Source organism: Halichoerus grypus, chromosome 14 (assembly GCF_964656455.1).
Source record: "Halichoerus grypus chromosome 14, mHalGry1.hap1.1, whole genome shotgun sequence".
In the NCBI taxonomy this organism is placed as follows: Eukaryota; Metazoa; Chordata; class Mammalia; order Carnivora; family Phocidae; genus Halichoerus; species Halichoerus grypus.
This window is the reverse complement of record NC_135725.1, coordinates 58738125-58759017: the sequence shown is the minus strand read 5'-3', so window position 1 is coordinate 58759017 and position 20893 is coordinate 58738125. Positions and strand designations below refer to the sequence as shown.

General features: G+C 43.4%; 1 protein-coding gene and 1 non-coding gene across 2 annotated transcripts in view; both read right to left on the bottom strand.

Annotated features, from left to right (window-relative positions):
* Positions 1–8201: 8201 nt before the first annotated feature.
* Positions 8202–20893, bottom strand: part of LOC118528727 (phospholipid-transporting ATPase FetA-like) — a 70214-nt gene continuing 57522 nt past the window's right edge. Inside the window, exons 18-28 of the mRNA XM_078062206.1 lie at positions 20230–20394; positions 18239–18350; positions 16738–16843; positions 16250–16397; positions 15516–15699; positions 13829–14052; positions 12368–12451; positions 10770–11015; positions 10446–10584; positions 9106–9236; positions 8202–9009 (exon numbers count right to left, since the gene is read on the bottom strand). Coding sequence (XP_077918332.1) covers positions 8818–9009; positions 9106–9236; positions 10446–10584; positions 10770–11015; positions 12368–12451; positions 13829–14052; positions 15516–15699; positions 16250–16397; positions 16738–16843; positions 18239–18350; positions 20230–20394 — 1731 coding nt within the window. The 3' untranslated portion in view covers positions 8202–8817. The remainder of the gene's footprint in view (positions 9010–9105; positions 9237–10445; positions 10585–10769; positions 11016–12367; positions 12452–13828; positions 14053–15515; positions 15700–16249; positions 16398–16737; positions 16844–18238; positions 18351–20229; positions 20395–20893) is intronic.
* Positions 17100–17206, bottom strand: LOC118528770 (U6 spliceosomal RNA). The gene has a single exon (XR_004913805.1). It is a non-coding gene; the product is annotated as a U6 spliceosomal RNA (small nuclear RNA).

Below are 20893 nucleotides of genomic sequence, written 5' to 3'. Positions count from 1 at the left end.
TGAGGGCCTTTAGGGTTGGTCTTTTCTAGAAAGCTAACCAGGGAACTTAAATCCTTTAACATATCTACTGATATCACCATTGAGCAAGGACTAGTGATAACACCTTCAGTGGCTTACTTCCTTTTTAGGATCTGGTTATTCTTTGTTGGTCACAGGTGATTATCATAAAAAAGACACCCACCCCTCATGCCTAGGGCAGGGTGGTTTGGTCTGGTTTGTTCCCTTATCTCTGGTTTTCCCACACCTGGACATTTTTGGGATTTCTGTGAGCCTGATCACAGAGCCCCCTGTCGGTCTCTTCCTACCTAGCCCCTACTGTCCCTTACTCACTGGTCCTCTGATCTTGGATTTCCAGAACTGTGAGAAATAAATTTCTGTTGTTTATGAGCTGGTATTTCATTATAGCTGCCTGTGAAGACTCAAGACTGCAATTTTAAATCCACTGACCCCTACTGTGCTCCTTGGCTATAAATCCCTGATGAGGGAGCAGAAGGCTAGCTGGAGACAAAGCACAAGCTGACACCCTGCAACCTCCCCCCACCACCCCACTCCTGGGTGGGACATGTGTGACATTCTTCCAGGGATCTCCCAACTAAATGTTAATACCTTGCTAGAGGGGAAAACAACCTTAACTTGACAATGGCAAGACCCCTGGTATCTTGTAGGTATCTTGTAGCATATGAAAGTTCTTTTGAAATCTCCCTTTTCCTTACTTCCCCCAACTTCTGAGTTTATAATCAGCCACTCCTCAAGACCCCAGGGCAGCAGCTCTTTCTGCCCACGAATCCTGTCCTGTGCTTTAATAAACCACCATTTTGCACCAAAGACATCTCAAGAATTCTTTCTTGTTCGTCGGCTCCGCACCTCACCCCACCGAACCTCACCTATATTCCAAAACCTCATCAATCCCCACTGTCCTTGTTGGTGTTTGAGTTGAGCTCAATCTCTCCCCCACTACAAGACCCCATTGAAATGGGTCCCATACCTATTGTGATGCCCCTTAAGGTCTGTTACCATCTTTAACAAGTGTCATGAAAATTTTTTTCTTTAAGAGAACTCATGCTCTTCTTTTCGTGGCAGGCAGGATGTATGTGGGACATTGGGAATTCTGCTGTCTCCTTCCACCCAAAGTGGGCGGAGGGCAGGCTGTCATTCAGCAAATAGTTCACTGGTTTCCATGCTCCATGAAAGAGTTAGAGACTGAGACCCTACTACTCACAGAGTTGTTAGGTCAAAGTCAAGGAAGCAGATAAATGTCATACTGTATAATGCCTCCTCAGGCTTCACAGAAGTGGTATGAGCTGAGTTTTGAAGAATGAGTGGGAGATAAAGTGTTTGGGGGAATCAGCACGTGCAAAAGAACAGAGGGGCAAAATAGCTAATATGATTGAAGTGTGGGGTACCATGGAGAGAGCACAGCAGAGATGGTCTGGCATGTGATGAAGAGCCTCCTATGATATACTAAAGAGTTGGGGCTCATCCTGTAAGCAGTGGAGAGACACTGAAGGGCTTATGCAGTGGGAGGACTGACAAATCACATTTGAATTTTAGAAATAAAATTCTGGGGGGTGGAGAGGGCTAGGACTAACAGTAGGGAGACTAATGAAAAGCTGTATGCTTGTACAGTTAAGTGGTCCAGGGTAGGGACTTAACGTAAACTAGGCCAGTTAGAATCCCTTCCCTAAGAATTTGGAACTGGGGGAAAACTACACCCTTACTCATGGCTGGACTTACACTGGAAATTTGAGAGCTGTGATCATCTTTTACTTGCCAAATGGCTTAAGTAGCAAAGAAAACCAGTTTGCTGAGAAGGATCAATCTGTTGCAAAGAGAGAAGCCAAGTCTAGACACAAAGAGACTACTCCCCAGGTTCTTGGGTGACCTTCCAGCAGTGAGTTCCTCTTCTGAGGTTCAGCCTGATTCCTGCCTTGGGTTCACAGCACATCTTTCTATCCTTTCATATAGTCTCATTTTTGTCTTTAGTAAGCATAGGTTATTGTTTCCTGTTATTTGTGTGAAGGAATAATTTTTAAAAAAAGGTAAAATCATGAGTCTTATACAAACATAAAATAAACACATATTAAAACTCACTGATTAGTGAGGGAGCCAGTAAGATACTGGTAAGAAACTGGTTCAGATGAGGATTTGACTTTCATAAAATGTATATTTGCTACCAGACAAAATTAACCTGCATCATCAGGAACAGGAATCATTTGCATTGTCATGGGCAGAAACATTTTGCATTATTACCAGTACTCAAACAGACTTGCACTTTAGAAATCTCACTCTAGGACGGGAAAGAGCCCAGTTAGGAGACTCTGTGGTAATTATGATGAGAAGTGAGAAGCTCTAAATTAGAGCAGAGACTGAGGGGTTAGAAAAGAGGAGATAGATTTAGGATATAGAATTGATAGGACTTAAAATGGAGGCCCCACTTCCTGAAACTATGTGACTTTTAGCTACTGTCCTCATCACTGACTTAGTTTCTAAGAGTTCTAATTTTAATTTCTGGAGAGACAGAAGCTATAGTGAGTTATATCTCCACTGTTGGCCAATTGTGTCTAGGGGTAGTAGAGTCAACTGGCACCAAACATGACCACCTAAATTCACCCCTTCATCAGGAGCTGTGTGGGAAGAGTCAGTAATCTATGAATTTAGTACCCTGATTATCAGAGAAGAAGACACTGAGTAAATCCATAGGATCATTTATTTTATTTTATTTTTTTAAAGATTTTATTTATTTATTTGAGAGAGAGAGAGAAACCACATGAGAGGGGGGAGTGTCAGAGGGTGAAGCAGACTCCCTGCCAAGCAGGGAGCCCGATGCGGGACTGGATCCAGGGACTCCAGGATCATGACCTGAGCCAAAGGCAGTCGCTTAACCAACTGAGCCACCCAGGCGCCCTCCATAGGATCATTTAATAAACCAGTGTTTGCATCTTTGGTAGCCAAGCCATGAAGTCCTTTGATTCTACCTTCGAAATATATCCTCTATTCATCCACTTATTTCTCCACTGCTTCTATCCTAGTCCAAGACATCACCATGCCATGCCTAGACAACTCTAATTTCCTCCTAGTCTTCCTGATGTCACTTTTGCACCCCTATTGTCCATAGAATGGCCTGAGCAATCTTTCAAACTGGCTTTAAAGCCCTCCACTGTTTTCCATCATATCAATCTAAATGCCCTTCTCTTTGCTCACGATGTTTTTTCATACACACAAAGCTTGCTCCTATCTTAGGGACTTTTAACTAGCTATTTACTCTGCCTACAAGGCCTTTCCATCAGGTTTTTGCAAGGCTAGATCCTTCTAATTTAGGTCTCATTTCACATGCTACTTTCCTCACAGAAAGGGCTTTTCTGACTACTAACTATAAAGTAGCTCCCCCTTCCTCTTCACAGTCCCTCACTGTTAAAGTATCTTCATAGCACTTATTATCTGTATGATCTTGTTCGTTATTGTCTCTCCTACAAGAATGTAAGATCCGTGATAGTAGAAACCTTTTTGATTTTTGGCTTTCACTGTATCTCCACATCTACAACAGTGCCCAGATCATGGTAGATGCTCAATAAATATTTGTTGGGGCGCCTGGGTGGCTCAGTTGTTAAGCGTCTGCCTTCGGCTCAGGTCATGATCGCAGGGTCCTGGAATCTAGCCCTGCATCAGGCTCCTGATCAGCAGAGAGCCTGCTTCTCCCTCTCCCACTCCCCCTGCTTGTGTTTCCTCTCTGTCAAATAAATAAATAAATAAAGTCTTAAAAAAAAACCATTTGTTGTATGTATGGATGAATGTGATGGAGCTAGAGAGAGAGAGAGAGAAACTGGAACCTTGAAAGAATGGGATTTGTGGGATAGGGATGACTATAAAACCATTTTATTTTGTCTTCCACTCTTTAAACCCACTCCATGAGACTTTATACTTCATGAATTTTCTGGTCATTTTTAGGTAGCAACCAGTACTTACCAATTTGTTTTACTTTAGTAATTAAAATGTCCAGATGATGAAATATTTTTTTAAACTTCAAACTTTAAAATTATGGTTTTTCCTATCTCTGAGCTTGGCCCTACTATAGGTGCCCATGTTTAGTGGGAAAAGGGGGTGAGGCTTAGTAGATGTCTATCTTTTCTCCCTTCCCCCACTTGCTAACCTTCTTTCTTTAGAGGTTGAGCAGGGTAGAAGGGGAAGAGATGAGGAAGGTTTTTTCCTTGACTAATACTACCACAAACTAGTTTTAGTGTTTGGCAGGTATCTAAATCTGACTCTTTCTCAAGGAGCCCTTTTGTAGGTTCTTCAGAGGTTCCTTCTCTACTGGTGGAGATATTTCTCCTATGCCTAGTTACTTTTTTTTTTTTTTTTAAGATTTTATTTATTTGACAGAGGGAACACAAGCAGAGGGAGAGAGAGGGAGAAGCAGGCTCCCTGCTGAGGAGGGAGCCTGATGTGGGACTTGATCCCAGGACCCTGGGATCATGACCCGGGCCGAAGGCAGCCGCTTAACCAACTGAGCCACCCAGGCGTCCCTATGCCTAGTTACTTTAACGTTGGTGAATTGCTCTAGTTGGTCACTTACGACTCCTTTAGAAATCTCTAAGAATTAGGGGTGCCTGGGTGGCTCAATCGGTTGAGCGTCAGAGTCTTGATTTCTTCTCAGGATCATGGGATCATTGGGCTCCACGCTCAGGGGGGTTAGTCTGCTTCTCTCCCTCTCCCTCTGCCCATCTCCCTGCTTGCACGAGTCTCTCTCTAAAATAAATACATGAATCTTTAAAAAAAATCTCTAAAAAAAACCCCAAACTTATTGAAGTATAATTTATATACAATAAAATTCAGAGATACTAACTGTACAGTTTGATGAGTTTTGACAAATATATACACCCATGTAAACACTTCCAAAATCAAGATATAGAAAATTTACCTCATGTCTCTTCACAGGCAGTCAATCCCACCTTCAGGCAACCTTTTATCTAATCAGAAATCTCTAAGCATTTGACAGAAGATCTATTGCTTCCTTCTGCTGTGATCTCCTCAACTTTTCAGATGGTCTCTCTGACAGGATAAAGAAACCCTAACTAGGTGTGTTACACGGCCCATATATGGTCTATGGGGAGTTCCCATGCATCCCTTTGTCCTGAAAAACAATGGGAGTGTAGGCCAATCTCACCACAGCCACCTCTTCTAGTTCTGCCATAAAACGGACAGCTAATTGTTCTCCTGCTTTTTAGTTTTCCAGGTATGAGTTAGGTATGCATTCTGTGTATCCTCCAAACACATTGATCATATCAGTCTCTCCAAATAATTTCCTTAAAACCCTCTCAATTTGAACTGAACAGCAGGTGGGACTCAAAGCCCACTAGCAATTCTCTCCAAAGATCCCTTATCAATGTCTGAATTTCTGGCCCTTTTCTCAAGGTGGGTGAGGTGATTTAAAGTTGCATACTTGATTTTACACTCCCTTTTTTCAAGTCTTGTGTGGTCATCTCACCCCTCAGTTTGGAATGTGGCATGTGCTGTCTTGGATCCTCAGCAGAGATAGAGACTCATATCTCCCAAGATGTACATAAACCACCAGGAGAGGATGCTGATGTTCAGGAGCTTTGGGGGATACCATAGGTCCAAATTATTTTCTTACAAATGCCTTATAAGGGAGACCATGAGTGGCCATGTTTCATAAAAACAGACCCCGAAAGTATAACTGAGCATTAGATACCAAAGGATAAGATTCATTTTGAAAGGACAGGGTAAGAGGCAAGTTTAGGACAAATGAAAAGTAGTAGATTATATTAATTTACTCATTCACTGAAAAACATTAACAATCTAAATGCTAGTACTTAATACAATAATGGAACAAAATTCTTCTCCTCAAGGAGATCACCATGGCCTAGTAGAGAAGACAGAGAAGTAAATCACAACTAAAATAGGCATGTGAGTGATAATACATTCAAATCTTGGGAACTGAAAATAAGAGAAATGTACAAGGTGGTCTAATATAAGGAAGGTCTGGTGCAAGGAAGAGGCACCCAACTCAGAATAGGTTGGGTGTCAGTGAAGGCTCCCAGAGGAATTGACCAAAGCTGAGAGTGAAGAGCAGTTAGACATTCACTAGACAAAGGAGGGAAGTTTATTCTAAGAGGAGAGAATACAAAGAGCCTAAGCATAGAGGCTTCCGAAGACAATGAAATCTTTGAGGAATTACAAATAGGTTGATATGGCAGAAATGAGAACATACAAAGCAGAAAGTGGTGATAAAGCTGGAGAGGTAGGTAGCACCCAGGCAGGAAAGCTACAATGAGTCATTAAAGGATTTTAAACTGGCAAATGACATGATCCGATTTGTATTTGGAAAGGTCATTCTCTGTGGTATGGATAAAGGATTGGAAAGAAGCAGAGTCAGAGGCAGGGAGACCAAAGAGGCAGGCGTTGCCATAATCTAGACAAGAAATGATGAAAGCAGTGGGACTGGGGACGAATAGTAAGGGACAGATTTGAAGACATTTCTAAGATAGAGTATATGTAACTTGGTAAAGAATGGACTGGATAAGAAGGAAAGGAAGGAGTCCAGAAAGACTTCCAGGTTTCTGGTTTGAGCTAGTGGGTGGTGATGCTGTTCAAGAAAGAAGAAAACCAGGCAGAGAAGCAGATATGCTTTCATTTGTTCATTCATTCAACAGACATTTACTAAAGTCCTATTATATGCTGTGAATAGACAAGTATATCAATGGAATCAAGTATATCTCAATGCCCTGTGATTTAAGTGTCACTGAGAGAGTTATGCACAGGGAAGCAAGTAAATAAATAGGACAGGTATATAAGTCACACTGAGGAATTAGGGGAAGCTCTTGGAAGAGACTGCCTAATCTGATCTTTCAAAAAAAAAAAAATCGAGGGGAAATTCACATAACATACAATTCACCATTTTAAAGTATACAATTCAGTGGCATATAGCACATTCATAATGTTTTTCAACCATCACGTCTATCTAGTTCCAACTATTCTGAGTTTTGAAGGGTGCCTAGGAGTTTGTTAGATGTAGAAAGGGGTTAGGGAAAACATTGTAGGATATAAGAATAACATGTTTGATGACATGAAGACCAGAAGTGGCATGGCTGGAGTGAATACAGATAGGGCAGTAGTGGAAGGCAAGGCTAGAGAGGGTCCAATAATAAGATGTCCAAATTTTAAGTTTATATAGAAGGCATGGAAAGCCACTAAAGAGTGCAAAGCTGGGGTTTGACATGATCAATTCTGCTATTTATAAAGATTACTCTGGAAGTAGTATTGGTGATGCTTTAGATAGGGGAAAACGAGGAATGTGAGTTGGGAGATTTTATGCAGTAATTCAGATGAGAAATGATCAAAGTCTGAACAAGAGTAGTAATAATGGAGGGAACCAAAAACAAGAAATAATAAAGAGGCAGAGTTTACATTACTTGATGACCTACTAGACATCAAACTAGAGGAAGAGTATAGGATGATTTCCATCACTGCCTTGGGTGACTGGGATGATGGTGACAGCATCCTGTGTGAAAGTTTTGGGGGAAAATGATTAATACAGGTTGGTGGATTGAGTATGAATTTCCTAGGATTGAACTAAATGAAGGATTTCAAAATCAGTTTAATAAATGGATCTGGTTCTAAGAAAGATCTAAGAGAGTTTAGAATCTTCTTTCTGTTGGTAAATGAAGTCATGCATTTGGATGAAGTCACTCAGGAAAATCATACTAAGAAAGATAAGTAGAGAACCTAGTACTAATCTTTGGGAACAAATATTTAAGGTGTGTAAAGGGGATAAAGCTATATGGTTAAAGGATGTGGTCATACTGAGGCCAAGATAGAGTTTAGCAACAAAGGGCAGAAAAGTGCAATGGAGCTGAAGAAGAGAAAGAGGGTGGGGAGGGCAGTGGGGATCTGTGGGCCAACAATACTGCTTGGACGTTATTGTCACTGGGATCCAACAGATCATACACATCTCTCCACTCCAAAATAAGCAATTTATTACTCCATAAACTTCTCAAAAACAACTTCCCGAGTACATACAATTTCTTCTCAAAGTAATTTTATGGAATGAAGACAAATGTTCATCAATTGTGGCTTATACCCCCTCAAGAAAAGATTTTTAAACATCCCCGGCAGTCTCCCTCTCCCAGTTCTGAAGCCTGAAAAGGTGTCAGTTCTTGGGTAAAAGGGGTCAACGAGAGGGGAAGAAGGCAAAATCTTGAGCTGTCTTATCAAGGCAGGAACCAGCTCCTTTTTTTTTTTTTTTTTTTTTGTTCCAGAAACTCTCCTTCAGCTTTTTATGACCAATTTTTCATAGCTGCCTCCTTCTTTTGAGACACAGGGCCAGCAAAAGACTTACCCTGAATCCCCCAGATAAACCTGAGAAGGGTGTCTGGGTGGGATATGTTTGTGTGGGGCCCTGGCAAGGTTTATGGTTGCTCTGGGTGTGGGAAACAGGGCCCAAAGTAAGATTCTTAGGTCATATTTTTTTTTTTCTCTTTCCCACATTGCCCCTCTTCACTCACCACTTCCATATTTGCTTGTCCAGATTAAAACTTGGAAGGGTTGGTGGAAGGGAGGCCTGATGTCACTTTTTCTTGAAATGCCGCAACTCTGACAGATATCTGGAGGCTCTCTCTTTACCTTTCCTTGCCTTACCTGGGCACAACCTTCTAGGGAACGAAGAGGCTGAGCCCCTGGAGTGAGCGCAGAAGGGCAGGTTTATGTTAGTTTCCCCGGGGCTCTAAATCCATCCTTATTCAGTTGTGTAATACAAGGGAGGAAGAGCAATGACTGATTCCTTTGGGGTTTCCCTAAGGGCCTCTACTTTTTAAAAGGAAAGCTGTTTTTCTTGAATACCCTGTCCTTCATTGTTTTCCCTGAAGTGATGAGGGCCCCAAAGCCCTGTTTGTGGGAGAATGCATAGGCAGAACGTCGAGCGCTTGCGTGTTTCAGTTTGGTCCGGGTAGGGGGTGGCAGTGGAGGTCTCGTGCAAAGATGAATTCTGTCCATAATCTATAGTCAGAGCATGGAGGACAGGGTTTTTATCCACAGAGGCAAAGGCAAAGAGGGCCATGAATTATATCTGGGTAGATTCCTTGTTCCACTCACCTTGTCCACGTTGACAGGCCAGAATAGTGGCTTGAGAAATTGGTACCCAATCACAGGCAAAATACAGAGGACCACGCTGAGGATAATAATCAGCCACATTTGTGGCAGGTTCAGAGTGTTCCTGGCCACACCTGTAAACAATGAGGTGGGAGAGGGCGGCTGAACCAGAGCCTAGAGGAAGGGGACAGTTATCCAGAACTTAGATACCTCTCCATTCCAAAGAAGGAAATTATTGGTTTGGAGACCATTAAGTTTCCTAATAATATAAATGCAGGGGCACCTGAGTGGCTCAGGTGGTTGAGCGTCTGCCTTTGGCTCAGGTCCTGATCCCAGGGTCCTGGGATCGAGCCCCACATTGGGCTCCTGGATCAGCGGGGAGCCTGCTTCTCCCTCTCCCTCGTCTTGCCCCCTGCTTATGCTCTCTCTCTCTCTATTTCTGTGTCTCAAATGAATAAATAAAATCTTAAAAAAAAAAAAAATAAATGCGGAAGAATTACAGTGAGGTCCTTTGTACCGCTAAAGTCACGGGGAATTCACATGCCTTTAAAGGCTGGGCTGGGCAGGAGAGTGTGGGTAGGTTATAGGAATCCTGGAACATTGGCCTGGACACAAAAATGGGATACAGGGTTTTGGAGGGGAAAAATGAGTGACTTGATGAGAGATGAGAGGCAGCTACATCTATTATCTATCCTCTCTGTATTTTGTTCCCATCAAAGTAGAATGAAAGGTAGGGAAATTAATATGGGAGACAATAAGGCAGTATGCCACAGTAGAAAGGATACTAGACTGGGAACCAGGAGAGCTAGATTTGAGTAATTTAATTTTTAAAAACCTTCAGTCTCTAAAATGGTGCTAATAATTCTTGCCCTTTCTACCTCATAGGATGCTTGCAAAGATTAAGTTAGATAAGAAATTTGAAAATATCTTAGAAAATCTGATAGGGTAAAATATTTCCCTAGCTAGATTTTTTTTTTTTAAGATTTTATTTATTTATTTGAGAGAGAGAATGAGATAGAGAGAGCATGAGAGGGGGGACGGTCAGAAGGAGAAGAAGACTCCCTGCTGAGCAGGGAGCCCGATGCGGACTCGCTCCCGGGACTATAGGATCATGACCTGAGCCGAAGGCAGTCGCTTAACCAACTGAGCCATCCAGGCGCCCCCCTAGTTAGATTTTGAGTCCTTCTAGGGCAGAGACCATGTCTTATTCCTATCTATATTCACAGAGCCTAGTACATAGTAATAACTGCTCAGTGAACATTTATTAAACAAATGTACTTGGTTCACACTTCCCAACCCTATCCCCCACCTCCTTGGCACACACTGGGTGGGCATAGCCTTACCTAGGAATTGGAAGACGTTGGGGAACGTTAGGCACAAGCCATCACTGTACAGGAAGATTAAGATGCAAAAGTAGAAACCCAGGCTACCCCAGGTGAAGATGTGGCTTATCACCGTCCAGTAGGTTGTATCCAGGGCAATCTGAAAAGCACTCTCTTATGTGCAATACTCTACAACCTGGGACATATCAGCCACCTCCCTTCTCCAGTCTGCAGTGGAGAATGATCCCTTCCCGCTTTCCCTCCCACCTTCTTTCCCTTTCTTCCAGACAGGCTCCCCACCCAATCCTCCCCCACCACCCCCTCCCCCCACTCCCCTAGCCACACCTGCGTTGTGACCACACACAGCAAGGCAGTCTGAACTATCAGGGAGAAGGACTGGTAGTCGGAGATCTCTTTCCCATCACTGCGCACTGAGTTGTGAATGGTCCTCATAGGGATAAAGAACAGCACGAAGGAACTATAGATCCCACGCACTAAACACTTCACAAATTCCTTCTTGTTGAAATAGAGGTTGTGCTGGCCTGGATCATACAGCTCTGGGAAGCGTAGACTCCATGTTTCATTCACATCCTGGAAGTACCAGAGGGTAAGGAGGAAGGCTCAGGGTCTCTCCATAGAAGGTCCCATCTCCATCAGAGTAGAAGTTTCTCTCCTCACTGTATCTGCTGACAGGCTGCCTAGGAGCTTCCTCATGGATTACTTGAGAAGTGGAACCAGAGAACAGAGCAGTGACCACAGACCCTTCCTGAAGTCCTATACTCTAGGCAAGGGATCTAGGTAGTGGAAGAAAGCTAGGAGAAGGTCAAGGTGATAGTAAGGACCTGGAAGCAGTTACGATAGGGGAGATGGGGGGTAATTAGGGTTGGAGGTAGCTGGAAGGGAGGATGGGAGCTTGGGATGGGGGGCAGTTGGTACATGAGTCCCCAGTTTTAAGTGTTCCTTTAGTTGAATATTTTTTTGTGTCAAAAGCCAATAAAAGGAGAGGGGGAAGCCAATGGGGACCAGCTAGTCACATGGAGGTTTCCACGTTCTGTGATGCTCTTCCCATTCCCATAGCTACCGGTGAACTCAGGTGACAGGATTCTCTATGTGAGTGCCATTGGATCATCTTCATCTCCTAAATCTGAAACTTTGGATAACAAAGCTTGGGGCTTGTTTTTGAGAGGTTGTGGATCCCTAGAATTAGCCAATTGAAGCTTCATAGGACACAACTCATCTCTCTTGTTGCTCTGTGGCTAGCAGCTACCTTGTGGAGAATTTTACTTCCTACCCTGATGGAGACCAGGAACCATGATCCCATGATGTCCTCCTTCAGCTATTTTATTCCTCTTTGGAGGCTTCTTTTCTATTTATTGTCCCCAAGACTAGAGGTTGGGATAGAAGAGGAGGGAGAGGTATGGTACTAGGATCCCCAATGCCCAGGAAATTTCTGACAGGGACAGATGATATCCCATAGGCTGACCTCCTATGACTCAAAATATTATATCCACATTCCCATGCTTGGCATTCAGGACTCTCAACGAGGCCACCCTGCATTGGATTATTATCTCTGTATGGGTCTCTCCTTTCTTGAAGCCCCTTGCTTTACCTAGTCTTTCTCCAATAACTCTATTTCCTTTCCTTTTACCTTTTATACACACTCAATTTACTATAAAGCACAATTTCTATGTTTCTCTCTACAAAAATAAAATTGACACAGGAAAACTTGGATTTCTAAAACTGATGATTACTCTCTGTAGAGGAAGATTCTTTACTTTATCTATGATACCTCTCCAGGTGATGAGCTCCCTTCCTTGTTCTAGACATTATTCCATTTACAACTGACTTAGTAGAACTCAGGTCTTGTCCTCCCCACTCTTGGGAATACTCCTCAAGGGCCCAGGGGCTTTAGCCCTGACTAAGAGGCTTGCTGCTGGTCTTACCTGGTCAAACAGACTCAAGCCCAGAACAGGGAGGGAGGTGTAGACCAGGTTGTAGAAAGTGATAAACCAGGTATCATAAACAGTCTAGGAGAATACCAAGGAGATTTCTTAGATTCCTCTCTTTTCTAAAGTCCCAGCTCTACCTCCCAGGTTCAAGAGAGGCCCTTCTGGCCCCCATCTACCCATCACTACACTAACCTAGGGCAGGATTTGGATTTCAGAAATCTGACAGAGAAGGCTGACCCCCATCTCTATTTGGTCCTACTCTAGTTAGAACCCTGGGTCCCAGGCTGGGGCAAGGCCACATCAAGCTTGTTTGTGGCCAACCCTACAAGGTTGATTTGGACCAACCCTACCATGACCTGCACTGCCCATCCTTGCACAGAAAAGATCCAGAGTGCCTGCTAGGGAATGCTAGCTGTACCCCTGCACTCTCAGGCATGTAAGCCTCTGGGTTCTTTTATCTGATTTATGGCATTCAGTAGCTTCTATAACACTGGACATTTTCTAACATTGGTAAGTAGAATAGACTCAATGACCCTTTCCTAGCTGGGTGCTCCATCCTGGGGCCCACAGAGGGCTCCTTTACTAGCCACAAGGGGTCAGCAAAACACACACATATGCGTACACCTCTCACAAACTAAAATGGCTTTGTTACACACTGGGGGTATATAAGTCTACTACTTTCCGCTGAACAGTCTGTTTCCCCCAGAGCCCAAGGCAACAAAAGTAGTAGGTATTTCCCAATATAATCATTCCTGAGGTTGTTTTTCTTGGGAATCTGAGAACCCTGAAAAACTTCTCATAGGAAAAGGGATTCCTCGTAGAACATCAAAATCCAGGTGCCACTTTTTCCCACTACTGTCGGGGAGATTTCATACTCAAATGTGGAATTAATTCATTAGAGCAACAACAGTGTATGTTTGGGGCTGGGAGAAGGGGTGTTGGGGTGGGGAAGTAGAAGTAAGGGAAGCTGTGTCTGAAGTATGGCTACAGGTGAACACCATAGCTAGCCTGTCTGGCAAAACTCAGAGGCCCCTTGAGGCTTAGCCTGCTCCATAAAAATTGTTTCGGATGCTAAAAAAACCTCCCAGGTCCAAGCATTTCCCCATATTATTTATGTTTGGAAACTAGGTCTCCATGTCAGGTAAAAGGTGAAAATATCTTATGGGAGAGTTTTGGAGGTAGGAGTCAAGTTCAAGTCAGAGCCAAGGTAGAAAAGTTAGGGTTTGGAAATCTAAGGTTAAATGTAAGGTTAGGAGATGGGATCAGCATGGGTGAGGACCTTTATGCTTAACCGACTGAGCAACCCAGGTGCCCCCATGTGAGGAGCTTTATGGATGGATGGCAGTATGTCATACACTGGTCTCTAGAAAAGAAAAAGGGTCTGAGATGGCTGAAGTGGGGGTGAGTAAAGAAGACCCAGCTGACCAGAGTGCGGAATACCACCTGATCTCCTACCTGTGCAGAGAACCCACTGAAGAAGGCATACCAGAAGTGCACCAGGGTGAAGGCAAAGTTTTTGTAAAAGAAGTAGCTGAGAAACTTGCACATGCGATTATAGGACCAGCGGCCATGGACCAAGAGTAGACGCTGAAGATAGTGGAACTGGGAGAAGGCGTAGTCACTGTTGAGCATGGCCTGCATTCCCTCCTGGCCGCTGATGCCAACCCCAATGTGGGCAGCTGCAAAGAAATCCCAGAAAGCTTCTCAACCACAGAGCTTGTCTGCTGGGCTCCCAGCCTGGGAAGTGTAAAAGAAAGGCTGAGATCATGTTGTATAAACCCCTTATTTTACATTGGGAAACACTGCCCAGCTCAAAATGGCATACACTTAGTGGAGCCTTTTCTCTTTAGTGGATTGCCCTTTTCCTTAGTGGATTGTCAGAAAACAGCTCCTTCATCTGCACTTTGTTTTGGATGCTGCCACTCAGGAATGCCTGTCATGGCTAGTACTAGAAAGCTCTCCTGGATGGTCTTTGTACCTACTATAGCCATCTAGGCTCTTTCCTGCTCTCTAGATGCTGAGGTAAAAATTTCTTGTTATCTTTTGAAGCCACTTACATCAATTAAAGATGCAGGATGGATGTCAATCTAACATAATATTTAATTACCGAAGTTTATCTAAAGAGCTAAAATCCAACTGTTAGGAGGAAATAAGTGATGTACATACTTTGTTAGTGAGAAGCAAGTTCTTCAAGAGGCCTAACATGAGTTTTCTGGATAAAACAAGGATTATACTTGATGGAAAATAAGACCGAAGTTCCTAAATGTTTTAATTAGTGTGTTGTAGTATACGGTAAGTTCATTGATCTTCTGGTATATACCTATTGCAATGCTTAATGGAATAGTTGAAACCTCTAAGGCCCTAAAAACCAGAGAAGTTCTAGAAAGTGAGGAAAAGAGCAAGAACACTTTCTAGTATTAAAGCCGAGGGTAGAATGTCTGCTAGTGTTTCCTGGATGGGGAGAGAGGTTGGACTACAGGACCTCTAGATGTTGTCCATATTTCATAGAACCACAAGTTGCTGGAAGCTAACAACATTCAGCTGAAATTAAAACTAGTTTCAGCCATTTGCTTCTATTGGTCCAAAGCATTAGTAAGTTGGCTATTCTCCTCCAGCCAGGGGAGTCAGGGCAAGTTCTCATGAACACTGCCTCAGGGGAGAAGAGATCCTTACATTGTGCCTCACAGCTAATTCCCTGGTGAGCAGTCTTGTCTTCTGCCTAACATTGCTCAGGCATACAGCCTTCAAAAAAGGAACAGACTATGACTCTTGCCCAGGGGTTTTTTATGTAGGCTTTGATACCATCTTGGAAAGATGGTATGGTAGTTGCATGGCCTGTTCTGTGAATATATGCATATGTTCTTATTCCCATCAGAATAAGGCGTGTTTGTGTGTGTGTGTGTTAAGTGCATGAAGTTGAATTGTGTGTCTGCATAGGGACTGATGTATACAGGTATAAATAAGTGGGAATGCAGGTATAGAGGAGCATGAATGAGGTTGTAAAACATTATAAATGTACAATACATATGATATGCAGGAGTGTGAACCAACAACACAGTGCCACCCAGGTTGGTTTTTGCCCATGGAGGAAGGAAAGGGCAAGCCTTTGGTTGGAGGTTACTGTCCCCCATCCCTCACATGCCTTTGATCATGCTGACGTCATTGGCCCCATCCCCGATGGCCAGTGTCACCACCTTCTTGTACCTCTTCACCAGCTCTACCACTTGGGCCTTCTGAAGGGGTGTCATTCGGCAGCAGATTACCCCCTTGCACATGCACGCTGTTCGCAGCAGTTCCAACTCCAGGTTCCCTTCTAGAGCATAGGCCTGCAGTACCAGGACACACCCACATTTCAGGTTGCCCCAAAAGGCTCTCAGGACAGGATCTTCCTAGGCCCTTCCCCATATCCATACTCTCCTGTACTATACAGGTCAGGCAGCTGCTCCCAGGTGCTCCACTCCCGAGGGAGGCTAAGTCCCCAGGTCAGTGCTAGGCATCCTCATATCTGATCCAGCCTCCAATGGGAAACGGGTCAGCCTCTCTTACTGGGTCAAATAAGTTAACTGGACTATAAGGCCAAGTGACTTTTTAGAGGACCTGGTTCTGTTTGCTTTCCCTCTTCCCCTAACTGATAGGCCACATCAGTAGTGAAGAATTTGGATAAGGAAGGAACATGCCCTTGGCTTCTCTTTCCTCATTATTCCTGCCTAGAGAAAGGTAGGGAGAAGTGTCTGTCAGGAAAGGGCACCAGAAGAGAGGGGAAAAAGGTGACTCATGAAATAGACAAGGGGTCTTAAAATTTCCCTGAAGCGGGCTGGACCTAGGAAAAAAATTCCTTGGGAGAAAAGAATAGAGTTGTAGCTCTGTGTTGCCCACCAGACTGTAGCCATTGATGATCAAGCCATAGTTGCCATTGGGCACCTCCTCAGGCACTCTGAAGGGCATATGGGGCTTCGTGGTGAGGTAAGTGTTTACTGGGTCTGATTCCAGTAGAGACTCAGGTTTCATCTTGACCCTTGCTGACCTGAAAGCCAAGAGTAGTAGTCAATGTCTGACTGAAAGCCCCAGAGCTTAGGAAAGGAAAAGTGTCCCAGAATGAAAGTGGGCAAGGTAGACACAGAGCCTCTACAAAGCCCCAGCCAGCATCTCAAACTCGGCTGCCTCCTGAGAAATGCCATTGTCTCAGGTCCCTGACCGTCCACACACCACACTTCTCCAACTCCTTGAGCCCTAAAGCTTCTTCACAAAATTATCTCAAATATTTTAGGTTTTTTTGTTTTCCCCTTCTGCATTTCTTCTTTGTTCCTTCTGACAGTGTGGGGGTCATACTAAATGAAGAGCTGTGGCAGTTCTCCCATCTGTACCTGAGTTCTTGCCGAACAGTCTCATCATTCTTGCCTTCCACGATGAACATCCCATCCATTTCATCCTCAAATATGTTGCAGGCATAGGCAATGTTTACAGCAGTCTCTGCAGGGAAGGGGGAACACTGGCCACATTTTGGCTGGGACAGGGTCTTTACAAAAGTGTATACATACATAGGCACTAAGGGTGGGCAGCAGAGCCCATTTGTCCACATTTGCCATGGATGCAGTCAAAGTATGTTTTTCATGAGTCAGTGGAGACCATATTCAAACACACAGGAACGGTCAGCCTAGTACAGACTTGTGAGTTACTTATCAATAACTAGGATCATTCTGGCTTAGTCTTTCTTTTTCTTTCATTTTTTAACATGGAACACTTCACGAATTTGCATGGCATCCTTGTGCAGGGGCCATGCTAACCTTCTGCGTATCATTCCAATTTTAGTATATGTGCCGCTGAAGCCCGCACCATTCTGCCGTAGCCTTCCAACAGGGCCTTCCCCTATTTCCTAAAACAACTCCACTCTGTATCCACTTCTCCAAACAGTCAGCATGTGTTTCCCTGTGCCTGCTTTTATGCCAGATTTTATGGGGGACTGGGATATGTTTTGGTTATGGTCTTTTCTTTACATCAAGAACTCTGGAATTTGGACTAAATTCATACTAAGGAAAAAAATTTACAAAAATTAAATCCTGAACCCTCACTGCAAGTGGTATCAAAATTCAGAGGAGAGATTGCATAGAAAGTCATAGAAACTTTCTTGGGAGAAGACTCTGAAGGATGAGTAAGACTCGTTTAGGGGAAGGAAAAAACATTTCAAATGGGTAAACAACCCAAACAGAGGCCCTAGAGTAGGAACTGGATTGTTTGGGACACTAAAGATAACAGTCACATCAGGATGCTATATGTAGGTAGCAGCAGATTATCAAGACCTCAGACAGTGGAGTCTGACTTTACCACATAAAGTGTCTGAAGGTTTCTGAGCAGAGGAATAACATATAAAAGTAGTATATTTTAGTAAGATTAAGCTGATGGTTATAAGTAGGCTATACTGAAATCAATAAGGACAAGAGACAGCGATCAGAAGTTTTTTGCAGAAGTACAATCAACAGGGGACAAAGGCTGAACTAGGGTGGTGGCAGAGTCAAGGGCATCTTCAGAAGACTTGGTGGGACATGGTGAGGTATGAATCTTTGGGACAACAGAGAGGGTATAGTCAAAGGTAATTCCAAAGTTTTTAGCTTGTGGGTTCCTGGATGACAGGGGTCATGTCTGATTGAATCATCTCTGTGTCCCCACTGCCTAATACAGAATCCAGCATAAAGTATATTCTTAGAAAACTGTGTACAAGACTAGGAGTGAAGGTGTCCTGTAAGGACTTGACCTGGATTATAAGGTATTTGTCAAATAAATGGCTAAGGAAAAAAGAAGATGCAAAATAAAAGAAATGGCTAAGGCGGACAGAGAAGAGGACTGGTCAAGTGAGGAGCTCCCCCTTACCTTGCTTATCTCCAGTTAAGACCCACATCTTAATTTTGGCTTTGTTCAGGGTGGTGATTGTCTCAGGTACACCATCCTGCAGCTTGTCTTCTATGGCTGTGGCCCCTAACAGCTTTGAACAGAGAGAGCAGTGAGTGAGGAAAAGGGGGAATGTCACAGCATTTAGTGCTACCCAACAACTCAATGGGCACCTCATCATCCTCTTTAGCAAGCTGGCTCTGTCCTGACATGAGGATCCAAATGGTAAAAATTCAGCACCCTCTGCCTCTCAACAGATGCAGGTTTTCAACGACATAAATCAAATTTAGACACAGAATGTTAGGGATCAAAGAGGGAAAAGACTTGCCCAAGTCATACATGAAGCTGTGTGCCACTTCTAAACCATCTGTTTCTCAACATACTTTCACTGCTCTTTTGCTTCACAGCACACTTCCTGGCTTTCCAGTGTTGACCATAGGGATGGGCACCAGGACTCAGTCTGAGGAACTGACAGATGGACAAACAATTGGCTGATTTCTGCTAGGCCTCCAGAAGGACAGACTAGAAATACTAACCACAGAACTGATGATGGAAGGAGATGTGTGACCTTTGGAATCTCTGTTTTCCCATTTGGTATCAGCAATGTCTCTTTTAATAGCGGAGCCAGCCTGTGTCTGATCAAAAACTTTGGGGTCATTCTTAACTTCTCTTTCTCTCATATCCTATAATCTAATATATTAGCAAATTCTGTTGGCTCTACCTTTAAAAAATGTACAGAATTTGACAACTCCTCACCACTTCCACTACTTCTATCTGGTCCAAGCCATCATCATCTCTCACCTGCACTATTACAACTATCTTCTAATTTGTCTACCTGGGTCTGTCCTTGCTCCCCTATAGTATAATCTCAACACAGCAGCCAGAGTGATTGTTTTAAAAGCTATCACATCAGGGTGCCTGGGTGGCTCGGTCAGTTGGGCATCTGACTCTTGATTTTGGCTCAGGTCGTGATCTCAGGGTCCTGGGATCGAGCCCCACGTCTGGCTTTGCACTAAGAGCAGAGTCTGCTTGTCCTTCTCCCTCTGCTCCTCCCCCCACTCGCACTCTCTCTCTCTCAAATAAATAAATAATAAACAAACAAACAAACAAGTAAGTCTTTTTTAAAAGAGCTATCACATCACTTTTTGGTTGAATTCTTCAATGGCTTTCCATATCTCATTGTAAGTACTTATACTGGCTTATGAGGGCACTCTACTACTTCTCTGTCTCATGTCCTTTTATTCTCTCCTCCTCACTTATACTGTATCAGCCACACTAGCTGACTTGCTGTTCAACTAACAAGTTAGGCCTACTCCTGTTTCAGGGCTTCCACTCATGCCATTCCCTCTGTCTGGAAAGTTAATTCCCCAGAGATCTGTTTGGCTTGCCACCTTCTTCAGGTTTCTGCTCAGACTAAGTGAAGACTAAGTACCCTATATAAAATAGTAACTACACTCTGCCCTCTCCAAAACATTCATGCATATGCTGATAACTCCTTAGCTTTCTCCCTGGCTTTATTTTCTCCCATAGCACTTTCATTATCTAACATACTACATATGTTACTATTTTGTCTGTTTTGTCTGCTGCTACATGCTCAGGGCTTAATACATGCCTGGCACATGAAGTCACTTAATAAATATGTTGAATAAATGAGTGAATATTTCCATCAATTAGTTCGGGATTATCTAATCTGTGTATTGTTCAGATCCTCATTTTTCCCAGATTACTTAGCTTCTGTGAGAGCTTTGGGAGAAAATTTATAACTAGTGCATTCCCCACCCCACCCCCCAGCCCCATGATTTATGGATTTCAAAGATCCAGGACATCCTGAATCAGCTTGGATTCCAGTATCCTGTATCCGGAGAGCCTGAACCTATTGATTTGCTGGAAGCCACTTTCAGAGACCTTGCTCAGTCTGCTGACTGCAACCCCCAATCCTGCCCCCAGTCTGTTCCTGGCTTCCTCACACTAACCATCAAGTCTTTTTCTATCTCTTCATAGACATCTGACATTTTATCTTCCCGATTTTCCAAAGACAGGCAGGCTTCACTGTGCTTCTTGCTCCAGGCCTGGTAGAATGCATTATCCAGTTCTCGGTAGGCCACCATGAGGGTGCGGAGGCCTTCAACAGCAAAATCCTGGAAGACATGTGTGTACACTGAGTAGGCCTGGGCTGGGTGAGGGCTGAGTTTAGGAAGGGGCAGACTGACCCCACCGACCCATTTGCCTGCAAAATAGGATTTAATGATTAGTACCATGGGGCTAGTACCTAGCTTAACCACAAAACAACCATTGAGCTTTCTCAGCAAAATGTCCTAAAGGTGGGGCCAGCATAGCTGAGGGCAAAGTTTGAAAGTACTTCTGAAATACAGAAAGTTCTAGCTTTTACCTATAGTTAGATAATTTGCTGTGTGACCCTGGGAAAAATTAAGGCTTCTAGATTTCTTTGTTGTAAAATTGGGATAATAATTCACTGCTTACAGAGAGGACAATGATGTCTGTAATATGAGAATGGAATACTAAAGTAAAAAGGAGTTGTTATAAAACATAATCAAAGGACTTACTATTTTCTACAAGCATACATTCATTTTTTAAAAAAAGATTTTATTTATTTATTTGATAGAGAGAGAGATAGCA